The sequence below is a fragment of the Grampus griseus genome, assembly GCF_964374135.1.
Source record: "Grampus griseus genome assembly, chromosome: 14".
Lineage (NCBI taxonomy): Eukaryota > Metazoa > Chordata > Mammalia > Artiodactyla > Delphinidae > Grampus > Grampus griseus.
Window position 1 is genome coordinate 6,034,080 of NC_139008.1, and position 14,890 is coordinate 6,048,969.

General features: G+C 54.8%; 1 protein-coding gene across 2 annotated transcripts; it reads left to right on the plus strand.

Moving 5' to 3' along the window:
- The first annotated feature begins 30 nt into the window (after nucleotides 1-30).
- CPSF4 (cleavage and polyadenylation specific factor 4) lies at nucleotides 31-14,638 on the plus strand. 2 transcript variants are annotated; one of them, XM_082671022.1, is made up of 8 exons: nucleotides 31-251; nucleotides 2,961-3,011; nucleotides 5,170-5,322; nucleotides 7,554-7,649; nucleotides 8,042-8,135; nucleotides 9,244-9,316; nucleotides 10,745-10,915; nucleotides 13,767-14,638. In XM_082671022.1, exons 1-8 carry the CDS (start codon nucleotides 149-151, stop codon nucleotides 13,833-13,835), a joined length of 810 nt encoding a protein of 269 aa, XP_082527148.1. In that variant the 5' UTR covers nucleotides 31-148; the 3' UTR covers nucleotides 13,836-14,638. The 2 variants fall into 2 exon arrangements, with proteins under 2 accessions (XP_082527148.1, XP_082527149.1); XM_082671023.1 differs by having other exon boundaries at nucleotides 10,823-10,915.
- Nucleotides 14,639-14,890: the final 252 nt, after the last annotated feature.

Consider the following 14,890-nt stretch of genomic DNA (forward strand, 5'->3'; position numbering starts at 1 on the left):
CATCCCTCGGGCGGCAGTGGCGGCGGCGGCTGCGAGGCGGGGCGGTGGAGGACCTTGTGCTGCGGGGCCGACAGCGGTTAGAGGTGTGAGGGCGGCAGGGGATCTGATCGGGAGCCGGGCCGGTGTGGCCGCCGCCGCCACCGCCACCATGCAGGAAATCATCGCCAGCGTGGACCACATCAAGTTCGACTTGGAGATCGCGGTGGAGCAGCAGCTTGGGGCGCAGCCGCTGCCCTTCCCCGGCATGGACAGTGAGCGCGGGGTCGGGGCAGGCGGGCGAAGGGCGCGACCGACTCGGCCCCAGGACCCCCATTCTCTGGTTTCGGGACGCCCTCCCCCTCAGTTCGGGAGCTCCTCCCCCTCGGTCCCGGGACTCCTTTCCCCCAATCCAGGGAACCCCCCTTTTCCCTCATTTGGACTAGGGAGCTCCCCTCTGCCCCGGGGGCTATTTTAAGGCAGTCTTCAGAAGGGCAGGACCACGTCCGGCAGTTCAAATAACTCTTGAATGAAGGCAGGTGTCCTGGGTTGGAAATCCTGCCCTCACTCGCACACACTCCCCAACTACAGGAAAGTACTAAGATATCCCCTTTCCCTACCTCCAGGCCCCCCACTTTGAGCGCCCTCTTCCTGCTTTCATCAAAACTGGGCCGTTGGAGGAGTCTTGCTGAGGGAAGGACCCATCTACCCCTCTCTGTAGAACACCCCAGTGAGACTCTCAAGCTCCATTGTTTTCCTAGGACTCGCACTCCTGGGAGCCCATCCCTCACTGTTTCTCTGGACCCCACCTCTGGGTCATTCATCACACTCAGGCAGCTGCATGAGTTCCCTTCACTGTCCCGCTTCGCGTGGTGGCTCCTGGCTTCCCCCCCACCCCAACTCAGGTGGGACGGGTAACACTTTATTTTTATTTCTTTTGACCGCGACCAGGGATTGAACCCGGGCTAGGGCAGTGAAAGCGCCGAGCCCTAATCACTGGACCGCCAGGGAGTTACTTGGAACGTCTAGCACTTTAAAAGAAACCAACAGTTTCCTTAATTTCTCTCTTTTCCAGACATACTTGAAATCTAACGCTATAGCATTAAACCTCAGAGGGCTCTTAGAGGTCATTGGGTTCAAGCCACAGGTGGGGCAGCTCAGGCCTGGGTGGGGGAGGGGACTTGCCAAAGATGGCTCAGCGCCTGGTGGCTCAGCTCGCCAGGGTTCTTGACCCTTCCACCTGCAGTTCCCCACGCCATCTCCTGTAACTGCCAGAGGACATGGGCCATAGCCCCACGTTCTCCCACGTGTCCCAGGGCTGGTCAAGTCTCCCTGCAGCCTCATTCCCCCCAAGTGGCCACACTTCTGATGCACATGTGACCTCTGAGGTGTCCCTCGCACGCTGACACTTCTGTGTGAGAATGCTTACGCTCAAGAGATATAATTCAAACAGCCTTACTTTATACACACTCAGCACTGTCTCCACTGTACACGGCTCATAAGCCACTGCTCGCATTCAGATATGCACTCTTAAACCTACTCGTTGATATGCGTGCTCACTTTGTGCTTTTACGTGTATGTCCACTCACGCGTGGGCTTTTCCTGTGTTGATGGCACTAGCCTGATGGCATGGAACCCTCCGCGCAGGGCGGCTCTTTCTCTCCCTCCCCGCTCCAGCCTGGAAGCACAGATGCTTGAGCCTGTGAGGGCAGGCACAGAGGTGGGGAGCCCACAAACCTGTTCTTAGGGAGGGTCCAGGACATACCTGGCCACAGGTACTGCCTCAGACTTGGTAAGCGCCGTCAACATTCACTGCCTGCCTGAGATCACGGTCAGTGTGTTAGAGGCCAGGGAGGCCACAGCTCTTCTTCCCCCTTCCCTGCACTTCAGTCCCATCTTAATAAGTCCCATCTTAGTTATGCCCTGAAGGCATACTTCTTTATCCTGTCTGCCTAAAACCCGATCCCCAGGACTCTGGACTTCTGGCTTTAGGGAATGAAACGACCTTAACCTCTGAAAAGAATGAAGGCCCAGAAATACTCTTAAATGATACTTTTTTTAATGTAAGACTTCTCGGACTTTTTGAAATGCAAACGAGTGACACCCCTGTGACTCCCATCACTGGAACCTTAAATCTGTCCTAGCAAAAGCTGCCTGCTTCCAAGAAGCCAACGAATCTCTTGCAAGTTAGCAAGGAGAGGCACGTAAGTGGGCTTCAGAGATGGTGTCGGTGGATTTCCCATGATGCTAAAATGCCTGTTGATAGAGAAAACTGTGTGGGAAGGCACGGGCTATTTATTCTGGTGGCCATGGCAGGTGAGTCCCTGGGCTCCTTGGGACAGCCCTGGACCCCACTGACTTCCACTGCGCTCAGCTTTCATTCTCCTGTTCCCCTCACCAGGACCAGCTCCATCTGTGGAAGCAGAAGACTGTACTCCTTTAGTTACTGTGTGTTGGTATTGCATGTTAAGAGCAGTCCTGCTCCTGTGTCTTCAGTTACGCTCTTCCCTCCGGAATAGCTTCTCTGAGGCACCTGCCTCTACTCTGGAGCCAGTTCCTCCTCAGAGCCCCCATCCGCTTCTTTGTGCTTCCTGTGAGATCATTCCCTCCCTCTGCCTCAGGTGAAAGTGCCCCTGAATTAGCCCTCTGGGACGTCTGAGTTGGGAGTAATGAATTTCTGTGATCTTGCATTCCATCCTTCCTTCCCCCATCCACTCCGAACTCCTTGAAAGCATCTTGCTTATAGGAGATTCTCAGAAAGCCCTGAATAATTACTGGTCTCAGTGTGGATGTCTCATTTTGCAGGGAATGACTGAACTGAGCTTTTTCCTTGCTTGGTCAGGCTTAGCATTTTTTTGCCACTCTGTTTCCTGTGCCTTGACCCCTCCGTGGGTTAAAGGCCAGAAGGGTTCCCTCCCCATCTTCACATGTCACCAATAGCAGTTACACATCGCTTTGTTTGACACCGCTTCTCCTCTCTGCAGAGTCGGGGGCTGCTGTCTGCGAATTCTTTTTGAAAGCTGCCTGTGGCAAAGGTAAGAGACCCCTGGCTCCCGACGTTCCCCCCGAGGCGCCCTCCACCACCCTGTCCCCGGCAGACTCGCAGGCTCTCAGGTCCCTGGCTCACCCTGCTTTCTGTGACTCGCGGTGTCCCTAGATGCAACTGTGGTCCAGATAAGCTAGGAACGTGGTGGGGTGTTCTGCCTGAAACCTGGAACACAGGCCTGAATCTGGCTCTGAGTCTGCCTTCTCACCTCACTTTCTCTGCAGCCACGAGCTGACCTGTGACATGGACAGAGGCCCCTAGCCCTGAGGTGTTCAGGAACTTTCTCAAGGTCACAGAGTCAGTGAGTGGCTGAGCCCAGGCCTTTTCTGATTCTACAGTGTACACAAGCTCACGTCCTCTGTGTACTCTCATCAAAAAACTCCATGATAGTGTGTCTCGTGGGGTTCTTGTTCATACTAACCAGGTCCCAACACAGGCAGCGTGAGCCAGACTCTCTGCTGATCCATAAGACGTACCGCTGGGTGGGACCCTACATTGCCATGTACAGGTCTGGGCATTTTTCTTCCTGTAGCCAAATTTATTTGGAAACTAAATTTTAATTAGAAGCTTGAATAGGGCGCACAGAATTACAGCAAGGGGATGGTTTTAATGGATGATTTGGGCAAGTTGTGGTTCTATAACTCAAGTCATTTACTCTGCCAGGTAGATCAGCCAGGTTGACCTCAGGCTCTCTGGTCGGAACATCATTCCTCTGCTGGGCTCCTGGTCTCATTCCCTTGTCTTCTGCCTTTCTGACCCACCACCTTCTGTTAGTACAGCCATCCTTAACACAGGGCACTACGACTGTTTCTGTGTTAACTAATACAGTAGCCACTAGCTCCGTGTGGCTGTTCAAATTTAATTAAATAAAAAATGCAGTTCCTCAATCACACTAGTCGTATTTCAGTTACTTAGTAGCCATGTGTGGCTGGTGGCCGACACGTTGGACGGCATAGATAGAGAACATTCCTGTCATTGCAGAAGGTTCTGTTCAGTGGGGCTGGTCTGGATCTTTCCCAGACACAACCTCATTCTGGTCAGGCCTTCCCAGTAGTCCCTCCAGGTCACCAGTTAGAAATGTGACTTTCCCAGGGTATGGCTCTGTCCTATTTGGGTGACTGATTGCTCAGGTTCTACAGAAGGCAGACCTCCCCCAGTTTGTATACGATGCATTTCTTCAGTTTTGAAGTTGATTTCTTTCTTACTTGTTGGAAGCTAAGTGGGCACTTTTTGGGGTTTGGGGGGTTTTTTGGGGGGGTATAGTTGCTCTACAATGCTGTGTTAGTTTCTGCTGTATGGCGAAGTGAATCAGCTATATGTATATATTTATTCCCTCTTTTTTGGATTTTCTTCCCACTTAGGTCACCACAGAACACTGAGTAGAGTTCCCTGTGCTATACAGTAGGTTCTCATTAGTTATCCGTCTGATACATAGTAGTATATATATGTCAATCCCAATTTCCCAATTCATCCCACATCCCCTTTCCCCCCTTGGTGACCGTAAGTTTATTCTCTACGTCTGTGTCTCTATTTCTGCCTTGCAAACAGGTTCATCTGTACCATTTTTCTAAATTCCCCATATATGCGTTAATATACAGTATTTGTTTTTTTCTTTCTGACTTGCTTCACTCTGTATGACAGTCTGTAGGTCCATCCACGTCTCTACAAGTGACCCAATTTCGGTCCTTTTTGGGCTGAGTGAGTGGGCACTTCTAACTAGGGGTAGAGCCCACGCGGAGCCCAGGCTTCTGCTGGTGGTCCTCTTTGCCTTCTGTCTTTTAGGGCAGTGTTTCTCAAACCCCAGTCTTTTACGACCCCTACAAATTTTGCCACGACTGTGTATCACCGGAACTCTTCTTTAACTGAATTAAGAAAAACACTCCTCCCTTCCCCCCCACCTCCCTTAGGCTTCTTAAGTTTCCATCTTATGGAATATCTGTGGGATCATGATTTGATGTTTTAGATTTTCCTAAGACACATTAAAATAAATCCATAACTATTGAAACTTAAAATGTGTGCTCACATGCTGCCGAAAATCACACTGCCTTCTGCCAGGGCAGTTGGCCACCTTCCAGGACACGCTGCTTTCAGGGGCCGCCTGGGTCCTCACACCACACCCACCCACCCTGACCCATCTTCCTCGGCAGGGGGCATGTGCCCGTTCCGCCACATCAGCGGCGAGAAGACGGTTGTGTGCAAACACTGGCTGCGGGGGCTGTGCAAGAAGGGGGACCAGTGCGAGTTCCTGCACGAGTACGACATGACCAAGATGCCCGAGTGCTACTTCTACTCGAAGTTCGGTGAGGCGTGTGGCAGGCTCCCAGCACCCAGACCCCCTGGGTAGGGAGCCCCGGGAGGCTCCACTGAGCACCAAGACCTGGGGGATAAGCAGCTACTCAGGCGCCTGTGATGCCTGCCGACCTCAGCTGGCCCTTCAGTTATGGGCAGTTAGGGTTATTCTCTCGTAACCCCTGTGTCTTCCTAGTGCTTCTGTGTTTTGAGTGCTGGCAGGTACTTTGGGAAGTCGAGGCTAACCCGGTCTCACGGGTCTCACGGTGGGTCTCACGGTGGGTGCGGGAACAGGGCAGCTGGCTGGAGGCCTTGTTTCTGCTCCAGTGGACATTCTCCCTTAAATCAGCTGCTTCTTCCAGAGTGGCAGCTGGTTGCCCCCCAGGCTTGAGTCAGTTCCTTCTCTCTGGAAGTGTGATCCTGGGTAGTAGCTTGTCTTTCCTAAATACCCCTTAAGAATAGCTGCTCCGGGGCTGTCTTCTGGTGGCAAAGAACCGTCCTCTTAACCTTGAAAGTGAGATTGCCTTTGTTTCTGCTTAGAGGACACGTGGCCTTAGCTGAACTGAGTGAACTGTGTGGAGAAGCCAGGGTGGTGGGGCTGGCACAGGGCCCGGTGGAGCTGATGTGCTCCGTGATGGAACTAGACTCCCCTGCCTGTGCCCTGGGCGAGGTTGCCCAGGAAGAAGCCCTGTTGGTCAGGATGAGGGTGGGCGCTGGCCCCAGGACTGCCGGCCTCAGGCCCCGGGCAGGAGCCGGCAGGAGGCTGGAAGCCTGCTGCACTCTTTGTGACGGGCCAAGGAACGCTGGGCGTACGGCACGCTTTCAGAGCACTGTTGTCAGAGGAGACGTTAATTATTTCAGCAGCCCAACAGGCTTGGCCTGCTGGCTTATTAATGATAGTTGTGGCTTTTTTTGTAGAGGCAACATAAGCTGAGAAGTCAAAGCACAGACAGATAGGAAACAGGACTCAGCTTCCCAGCTCCCCACCCTCTCCGTCCTGCCCACAGCAGCATGGGAACCAGTAGCAGAAGGGGCAGCAGCTTCTCCATGGGAGCCGTCTCCCATCTGGCCCCAAAGGCAGGAGCCAGCCCTCCTGAGTGGACTCCCGGGGGCGCCTCTGCAAGCTGGCTTGGGTTACCACCTTCCCTGCTGATGGCCCTGGGCCCCGCTGCCCTCCAGGCCTCTGTGACAATCGGCTGCCTGCACTTCCCCTGCAGAGTCTGTCCTGGTGCAGACTCACTGTCTGCAGCTCCTGGCACTATTCCACAGGTGAGGGTCCCCCTTCTAGGCACCGGAGGGACAGTGGTAAAGAGGACAGACGCCGTCCTTGCCCTGTGGTGCTTTTACTCCAGTGGCCCAGGGGATGAAGCAGCTGATTCACCAGTAGGACAAAGAGGAGAATTCACCATACGTGCTCTAAAAGAGACAAACAGTAATGGGGCCACCTGAGGAGATCTTGAGGCAGTGTGGGCAGGGACAGCCTCCCTGAGGAGGGGAGACCTGGGCTGGGGGCCAAAGGCTAAGAAGAACCCCTGGGAGGCCAGTGTGGCTGGGAAGGGACTGGTCTAGACCCCATAGGGGCTTGTGGGTCTGGAAAGGAGTGTGCTCTGAACAGCAGTGATCAGACTGGCCTTTTGTGTGTAAATGGATGAAGGCAGTGCAGCTGCCCAGGTCGGCAGTGCCTGTACTTGGCTGAAAGATGCTGGTGGCCAGCTGGGCCCGTTGCTCCTGAGAGGAGCTGTCATAAAGGCTTTATCACATTCTACTGTAGGGACCCAGCTGTGAGTTCCCAAATCTTCCCCACTTTTATCGTAAAAGGTAGAGTCCTCAGGCCTTTCCCCTGTCCCATCAGAGCTCATCAGAGTGGAACGGTAATTTGCTACTGGTCTCAACTGATGCGTTTTCACATCTGGGCCCCCTACATTGCCAACACCTCTTTTGGGTGAGGGGTGGAGCCGTGAGTTGTTTGATGAGTGTGTACCCTGTGCCTGCCTCTGTCAGTGTCATTGACCCTCAAGGCAGCACGGACATCTGTGAGGGAAGGACCGTCACAGCCCACGTACGAGTCAGGTTACTGAGGCTCTGAGACACCCTGCCCTGGGTCTCAGGGCTCGCCGGGCCGGGACTGGACACCAGACCCACCTGGCCCTCTTTGCTGTACCGTGGCCCCGGCCACAGGAGAAGCACGGGTAGGTCTGGGTCCAGCTCTCCCAGGTGGACGCATGTCTGGTCTTCCCTGCAGGGGAGTGCAGCAACAAGGAGTGCCCCTTCCTGCACATCGACCCCGAGTCCAAGATCAAGGACTGTCCTTGGTACGACCGTGGCTTCTGCAAGCATGGTAGGTGTCCGGGTGGCTGGGCTGCCTGGTCAGAAGCCAGTCCTCCCTCCCCCTGCCCACATGACCCTCTGCTTGTCCTGCCTCTTCCTGCAAAACGTGGTGTTAGGCATTGGGGGGCCAGTGAGTCTTTTTCACACCAAGTCACTTGAGCCTCCCCAGGTTCCCACTGGACCGCATTCTCACCCGTATTTCTGATGAGGAAACTAGTGTTTGAGAGGGTGTGTACCCTGCCCGCTGGCCTACTGAATAAGAGGCAGAGCCAGCACTTGAAGCCCTGTTCTTGCTTTCTGCCCCCAGGCAGCAGTGTGGGCAGAGCTCTGACTGGCAGAAGGGCATGAGGGTATCCCCTGAAGAGGGGACAATCTGAGTGACCCTGGTGCTTGGCTCCACAGGCCCCCTGTGCAGGCATCGGCACACGCGGAGAGTCATCTGTGTGAATTACCTCGTGGGATTCTGCCCGGAGGGGCCCTCGTGTAAATTCATGCAGTGAGTAGCCAGCCCCTGCCCAGGCCCTGCTGCCCCCTGTATCTCCCCTGAGTCCATCGGGGCCTTGGTCACTGGGTAGTGTCAGCACAGGGTCTGGGACAGGGGTGGGAGATGGGGAGGGACCACCACTGCTTCCTGAGCGGGAAGCTCAGGGTAACCTTTACTGTGTCCCAGACCATCTAGGACTCAGATGAAACCTCTGGGCCCTGTGCTCCAGAAAAGCTCATGTACATGTGACCTCAGATTAAGAACCTGTGCCCTGAAGGAAGGGAGCTTCAGTTTCGGGGCCTCCTATATGGAGGTTCATAGAACCCTCACACGTGAAAGGATGTCCCCATTTCACACATGGGGACACTGGGGCTCGGAGCTCAGCCGCTGGCAGGGGGCAGGTGGTAGCTCCCGGTCAAAGGCAGATCTGTGACCTCTGGAGCCCAGTCCTTGCGTGGGAGGGCTCAGCGCTCCTCTCCTGGGTCTTGGTGCACCTCTGTCACTTTCGGTGGTTGTGGGGTGGCACTGGGACCGTAGAGTAGTGTCCCCCCGACACCCTGTGCTGCCTCCATGCTGCTGACACTTGCATGGAAGCAGAGTGTCCTGGTCGCTGCCACGTGGTTGGCAGGTGGCTGGTGCTCCTGACTTGGTCCCACTCCCTAGATGAGAGCCTAGGAGCCTACAGGTGGCCCAGGATTCCTCCATGTGGGGTGGTGGTGGAGGGCGTGTCCCCCAGACCTCTGCTGTCAGAGGTCTAACACTTGAGGTGCCCCTGCAGGGAAGGGTGTTTGTTGGGAAGGCCTTCTGTGTACAAAGAGCCTCTGGAGAGGCTCTGACAGTACCAGCTGTGTTTCCCTCCTTTCTCTGAGCAGCACACTTGCCCAGGCTCGCAGCTAGGTGTAGGCAAAGTGGGTCTGAGTCCAGGCACGTCAGACCTGTCTTCCGCACCATCCCGAGCACCAGCACCCGCCCTACGTCCAGGTGGCTCGTGCGGCTCTGTGCTTAGCTAGAGGCTGCTTGTGATTTTCCCGGGGCCAGAACTCGAGAACCCTACCAGCCTAGCTCCTCTCTCACCTCCTCTTCTCCTTTTTCCTGTCCCCTTCTGCCGCTGGGTGACCAGCCCTAGATTTGAACTGCCGATGGGAACCACCGAGCAGCCCCCACTGCCGCAGCAGACGCAGCCTCCCGCAAAGGTACCGTGCCCCGGGCCCGCGGTGCTGCCGGGCCTGGCCGCGCCCTGGCCGCAGAACGCTCAGTGCCCCCGCCTCAGTGTGGGGCCTGCCGGAGACCCGGCTGGAGATTGTGGGAGGAGGCGGGAGAGGAGGGGAGTCACCCTGGTTCCTGCTGAAACTTCAGGGAATGGAGCAGTCTGCACCTTCTCTGGGCTGGAGGGCTGTCTGCTGGAGCCAGATGCCCACCGGGCTTCTCTTCCCTTCTTGCCTGGCGAGTGCAGGGCAGCGTGGGCGCCACACGTCTGCCATTCTTGCTTGCGGTTCAGACCCTTCTCTCTACAAACGGGACTCCCAGTGGGGCGGGAGAGGAAGTGTGGCTGACTGGTTCTCTGGCCGGTGCCCAACTGCAGGGGGGATGCTGGGAACAGATGGTCGAGGCATCAGCTGGCTCCAGTCTCCTAAGCAAGGGGATCCCACACCCCAGCAGCGGGCTGCTCCCCTCCAGCATGAGGAGAGGGAAATGCCATAAACGAATGGGAATCTGCAGCAGTGACCCCCAACCAAAGGCGCCTTGGGTTTGGTCACAAGATGCGGGCGGGGGCCCAGAGGCAGGCTGGCCAGGTGTCCTAGGCAGGGTCTCAGCGGGCTGAGCAAACTGCCCAGCAATCGTGAAGCCTCACCTCTTACCTGGTTGGACTCTGAGCCCTTTGCCAGAGCCTGCCTGGCCCTCCTCCATGCCAGAGGCCGAGCAGCCAGGAGATGTGGCCACCCTCGCAGCACTGCCTGCCACCTTCAGGAGGATGTGGAATGAACCAAAGAGAACTCCTGTCAGAGCCGGGCATTCCCACGTGTGGATGCGGCCATGACAACCTGGGGTTTCCAGCTTAGGGCTCCTGCAATGACGGGGCCACAGCCAGGGACCCACTCAGTCAGTGGGCGGTGGCCTTGCTGTCCAGGCCCCACCCCAGGCGCCCCCGTCCGCCTTGCTCATGCGGCTCCCTAGCGGAGGGCCCTCTCAGCCCCTAGACCGCAGGTCAGCGTGTCAGCCGCCGACTGTTTTCTGTGACTGTTGCCCGCCGTGTAGGCTCTAAACACCTGGCTGAACCAAGCGTTCATCCTGACCTGAAGCTAGAACCTCACAAACAAAAGTAAGGCCTGCTCATGCCCTCGCCCTGCCACCCCAGAGACTGCCTCGTCTCTTTGGTGTTTTGTTTTCTTTTATTTTTCGTTTTTGTGTGTCTGCATGGTGTTTTTCGGGCAGCGGCTCCTGCCACCGTCACCAGACGTTTCTTTTCCACCTACTCTCCTGAGCCGGGCCACCGTGGAAGCCCTTCTTCCTGCTGGTCACGGTCATGCGGGAGAAGTCCCGCCCTCTTTTTTCCTGTCCCCATTGGTAGTCTGCGTGCACGTGTTTTCCGCAGTAAAACCGTGTTGTATAACTCTTTCCAGCAAAGTAACAATCCGCCATTACAAAGGTCGTCCTCCTTGATCCAGTTAACGAGTCAGAACTCTTCTCCCAACCAGCAGAGAGCCCCGCAGGTCATCGGGGTCATGCAGAGTCAAAACAGCAGCGCAGGCAACCGGGGACCCCGGCCGCTGGAGCAGGTCACCTGTTACAAGGTGAGTCCTGGGGCCGGGGGTGTGGCCGGGGGTCTTCACAGTCAGTGGCTATTCCCTCATTCCCCAGAGAGTTAGCTGATTTTGAAGAATGAAGACATCTTTGTTTTTGCTGATTGAAAGAGTAAAACTGGGCCACTCCAGTGAGCTAGAGACCATGCTACTTCCATCCACGACACACTAAGGCCAGGTGAACAATTAAACACACGCTGTTGAATGAAAGGATTGTGCTTGCAAGAAAGGGATGGGAACCTTCCAGAGGCCGGGAACGAAGTGGGAGCACGAATCCAAGGAACAGAGTGAGCCCTGAAGCCTCTGGGTGTCCTCATATCCCAGGTGGGCACACCCAAAGGAAAGGGACAGAAGCTTTAGGCCCGCGTGGGGAGGAAATGGAGTAGAACCTCCACCCCCAACCACTCACAAAACGGGACGTTCAGGGAAAGGGTAAACTTTTTAAAAACTTACTGGAAAACTTGTCCATCTCACTCTCGGCTCAGGATGCAAAGGGGGGTGGGGAGAAAAGCCCTTCTGAGTTTGTCGTCACTGGCAGGCCCTTCCTTGAGTCTGGGCCTGTGTTCACAGCCTTGGTGAGGGCCAAACAGCCACAGACTGAGTTTTCTAATCTAAAACAGCCCCGGATGGGTGAGCCCCTGGCACCCGACTTTGAGAAATTTATTCTCAACCCAGGCCACACAGAATTCCCACAACTAAGGTTCCCCAGAATGAGCTCATAATAAAAATGGTAGAAGGAAACAAGCACCACCGTCAGCAGAAACCACCAACAGAACTAGACTCACAAAGATTTCAGATGTGGAGATTATTAGATGAAATACAGAATCAGTACATGCTTTCTGTAAAAACTTTTAGATGATACAGAAGTGTTTAGCGTACAGAGTGTTGCCCTTTATTCCCACCACTTTCCTAAAAGAGCCACTTTTACTCAGCTGTTCTGTTCTCATGTTTTGTTTTCAATACCCCTTTGCACTCCACAACTCCTACAGGGGACTCCACTCAGAGGAGTGCTCTTCTAAACTTTTATTCACACAAGCACAAGGACAATATATATTTTAATATAAATAGGGCCCTAGTATGTACAGTGTTCTGTAATTCCTTTTTCCTTATAACATATTCTGGATCTCTCTGTGTTGGTATAAGTAACTCTAATGTACTTCAGTGGCTACATAATTTTACCAGTTCTCTGTTGGTAAACAGTTCTCCGCCAGTAAACTATTAAGTTATAGTTTTTGCTGCTAAAAATAGTGCTGAATCTGACAGACATTTGTGAGCTCTTGTCTGGTGTCTGGAGCATCCATGCCTACAAGTAGAAGGGCCAAGTCAAAAAGCATATGCCTGTATTGTTCCTAGAACTTGCCTTTGGGAAGAGCTGAGCCACTGGTCACTTCCCACAGCCATCAGACACTCATTGAGCACCTGCTCTGTCGGCTCTGCGCAGAAACCCACTGCTGTCACTCCTTCCCGGGAGGGGTCTGTGTTCTGAGGGAGTGGAAGGCAGGTGCCCAGACACCAAAGTTAAAAGTGCCCACGCATGTAGGGAAGGCCTCCCAGAGATGGCTGAGCCTGAGCCCTAACAGGTGAGGAGAGTATGGAAGGGGGGGCTGTGGAAGAAGGTGAGGGGAGACCAGACAGTTCTCAAGTACAGTGAGGAGACTTGGGTGTCCTGAGTCAGCTGAGCTGTCCTGCCTCCTCCAGGACTTGTCGGCAGGGCCTCTGAAGCAAGCTCTCCTGAGTCCTGGAACCTTAGAAAGATGGGGCTGGGGGTAGGGGACGAACCTAACAACCTCTTCCTACCACGGGCACAATTGATATTAAAGCCATCTCAGGGGAACCCTGATTCCCCAGGACCAGCCGCAGAGGCCAGTGGACAGGCCAAGGGCAGCACGCGGGGCCGCGGAGTCCCTCCCTCTGGTTGTCACACCTGCCAAAGGTCCAGCTGGCAGCTACACAGGCCACTTGTCCACACGAGTTACACCTACAGATCAGAAAGACTTGAAAACATGGGGACTGTGCAGTCGGGGGAATAGAACAGGCCAAAGCCCCGAGTTCCAGACCAAGGAAGCAAGGACTGGGAGGGCCCTGGGTGGGTTAGCGCGGGTTGGGTGCCCCGACCTGTCTCCCGACCCCTTGTTCAGTGCTCGAGGCTGCCACTTCCTTATAATTCCCTTCTGCTTTCTGAGGAGTAACAAGAACGAATGAGGAGAAGCTAAGGAAGGGTATGGATAATCAGCCGGGACAAGTCAGATTTTTTGCTAGATTTTTTGAAGTGATTCTACCGGGTCTCTTCCCCCAAGTCTAATCATTGTCCCGTCTCTCTGATCCTGTGACCCAAACCTGGCCCAGGGGTAGCGTAGGCAAAAGTATGCACGAGCCAGGAGGGAAAGATCTTTGGGTGCAGCCCACCCTCTGTCCACGCAGTGAATCCCTGAGTTGGGGGAGGAGCCTGGTGGCTTCTGTTGTGTTGCCACCTCCCCTGTCTCAGGGGAGTCCCAGAACTGTGCCTTAGAGGTAAGTGACTGGCCAGCCATGCAGAGGGGCTTGGTCCCTGGAGAGGCGGGAGAGCTGTGGTGCCACGGGCTTCTCTTCACCCCGCCCCCCACCACAAGAGTCCGCCGTGGCCTGCGTGCTCCCTTCCACCTGCTGAGCTGCTGGCTGCGGTTTCTGTGCCATTCTACCTCTGGAGCTCCCTTTCCCTCATGTTTGAATGAAAATCTGTGCCGCTGAGAATTTCAGAGTCCCTGCTCCCAACCTGGAATTTAGCGGGTGCTGCCTTAGTTGAAAATTGCATTTGAAACAATGTGTTTTTTTTGTTTCCTCCTTCCCTTCCTGCTGTTTGCAGTGTGGTGAAAAAGGACACTACGCCAACAGATGCACCAAAGGGCACTTGGCCTTTCTCAGTGGACAGTGACAGCAGCTGGAGCCAGCTCAGAGCAGCCCGAGGGGCCCCGTTATTGGGGACCACTCTGGGCCATCTTTGGGAGTGTGCATTCAACTGTTTGATGCTGGTACAACTCTGGCTGGAGCTGGCAGGCAGGCATACTGGGTTTTATTCTGAGGGGCTACATCTGTCAGTTTCCCTATCATTTTGCTGTAATCTTTTTTTTTTAAGGGGGACATGTGCTCCAGTTCGGTCCCTCAAGTTGGGATCATGTTTGTCTAGGCATCAAGGCCTCCCATCTGGGACTCTGCACACCACCCTCTGGGGAGGGAGGACGTTGTGGGGAAGGGCTTGTGCGCAGCAGTTCTGTGAGGAAGGTGGCCCTTCCCCTCAGGGCCTCCTTAAACACCAGGGGCTGCTGGATCATTTAAAGCTGTGGCCAAGTCACACCTGCTTCCGCCCTGTCCTGCTGATCAGAGGCCGTGCCTATCCATGTGATTTGAACGAGACAGCCCTTCAGAGCAAGCAAGTGTGGAGTTGCCTCTGCCGGTCCCGCTCCAGGGTGGCAGCAGTTGAGAGGACCATGTAGGGCTCTTGAGTGTGATGGCTTTTTTCCTCTGGGTTTATTTTCTCGGGGCACTTGCTCAACAGTGTTGAAGGTATACCTTAAGCTGGGGCTGCAGACACCCTTGAAATAGACGATGCAGTCCATCTGTGCACCTACCTCCTGCCCCATCAAGCATCTGCACCGTCAGACACCTTTGGCCTAGAGGAGAGGACCCTGCCTCTGAGCCTGGAAATATGAAACTGGCACCTGCAACCTGCTGGACAAGTGGGTCTATTCAAGTTCAATTACAAGAACAATTTTTATGAAGTTGATTAAAGCTTGTTTTTTAAGCTCTGTCTCATTACTTCGGGGACTCCATGCTGAGAGGATTCTTGCTACTGGCTGCATTAGCTGCCTGGCACGAAGCTTTGACATTGGTGCTCGCTTTTCTGCTTTTGGTGAATGTGTCTCACGACCGGAAGTGATGCTGTCAGAGGAAGAAAAGGCCTTTGTACTGGCAGCCTGTACAGTCTGGAAG

Excerpts from the sequence above, each read along its gene's own strand:
- CPSF4 (XM_082671022.1), top strand. The coding sequence starts at position 149 with ATGCAGGAAATCATCGCCAGCGTGGACCACATCAAGTTCGACTTGGAG. Across the intron at positions 5,323-7,553 it reads CTACTTCTACTCGAAGTTCG|GGGAGTGCAGCAACAAGGAG; the intron begins GTGAGGCGTGTG and ends TCTTCCCTGCAG. Across the intron at positions 9,317-10,744 it reads AGACGCAGCCTCCCGCAAAG|CAAAGTAACAATCCGCCATT; the intron begins GTACCGTGCCCC and ends AACTCTTTCCAG.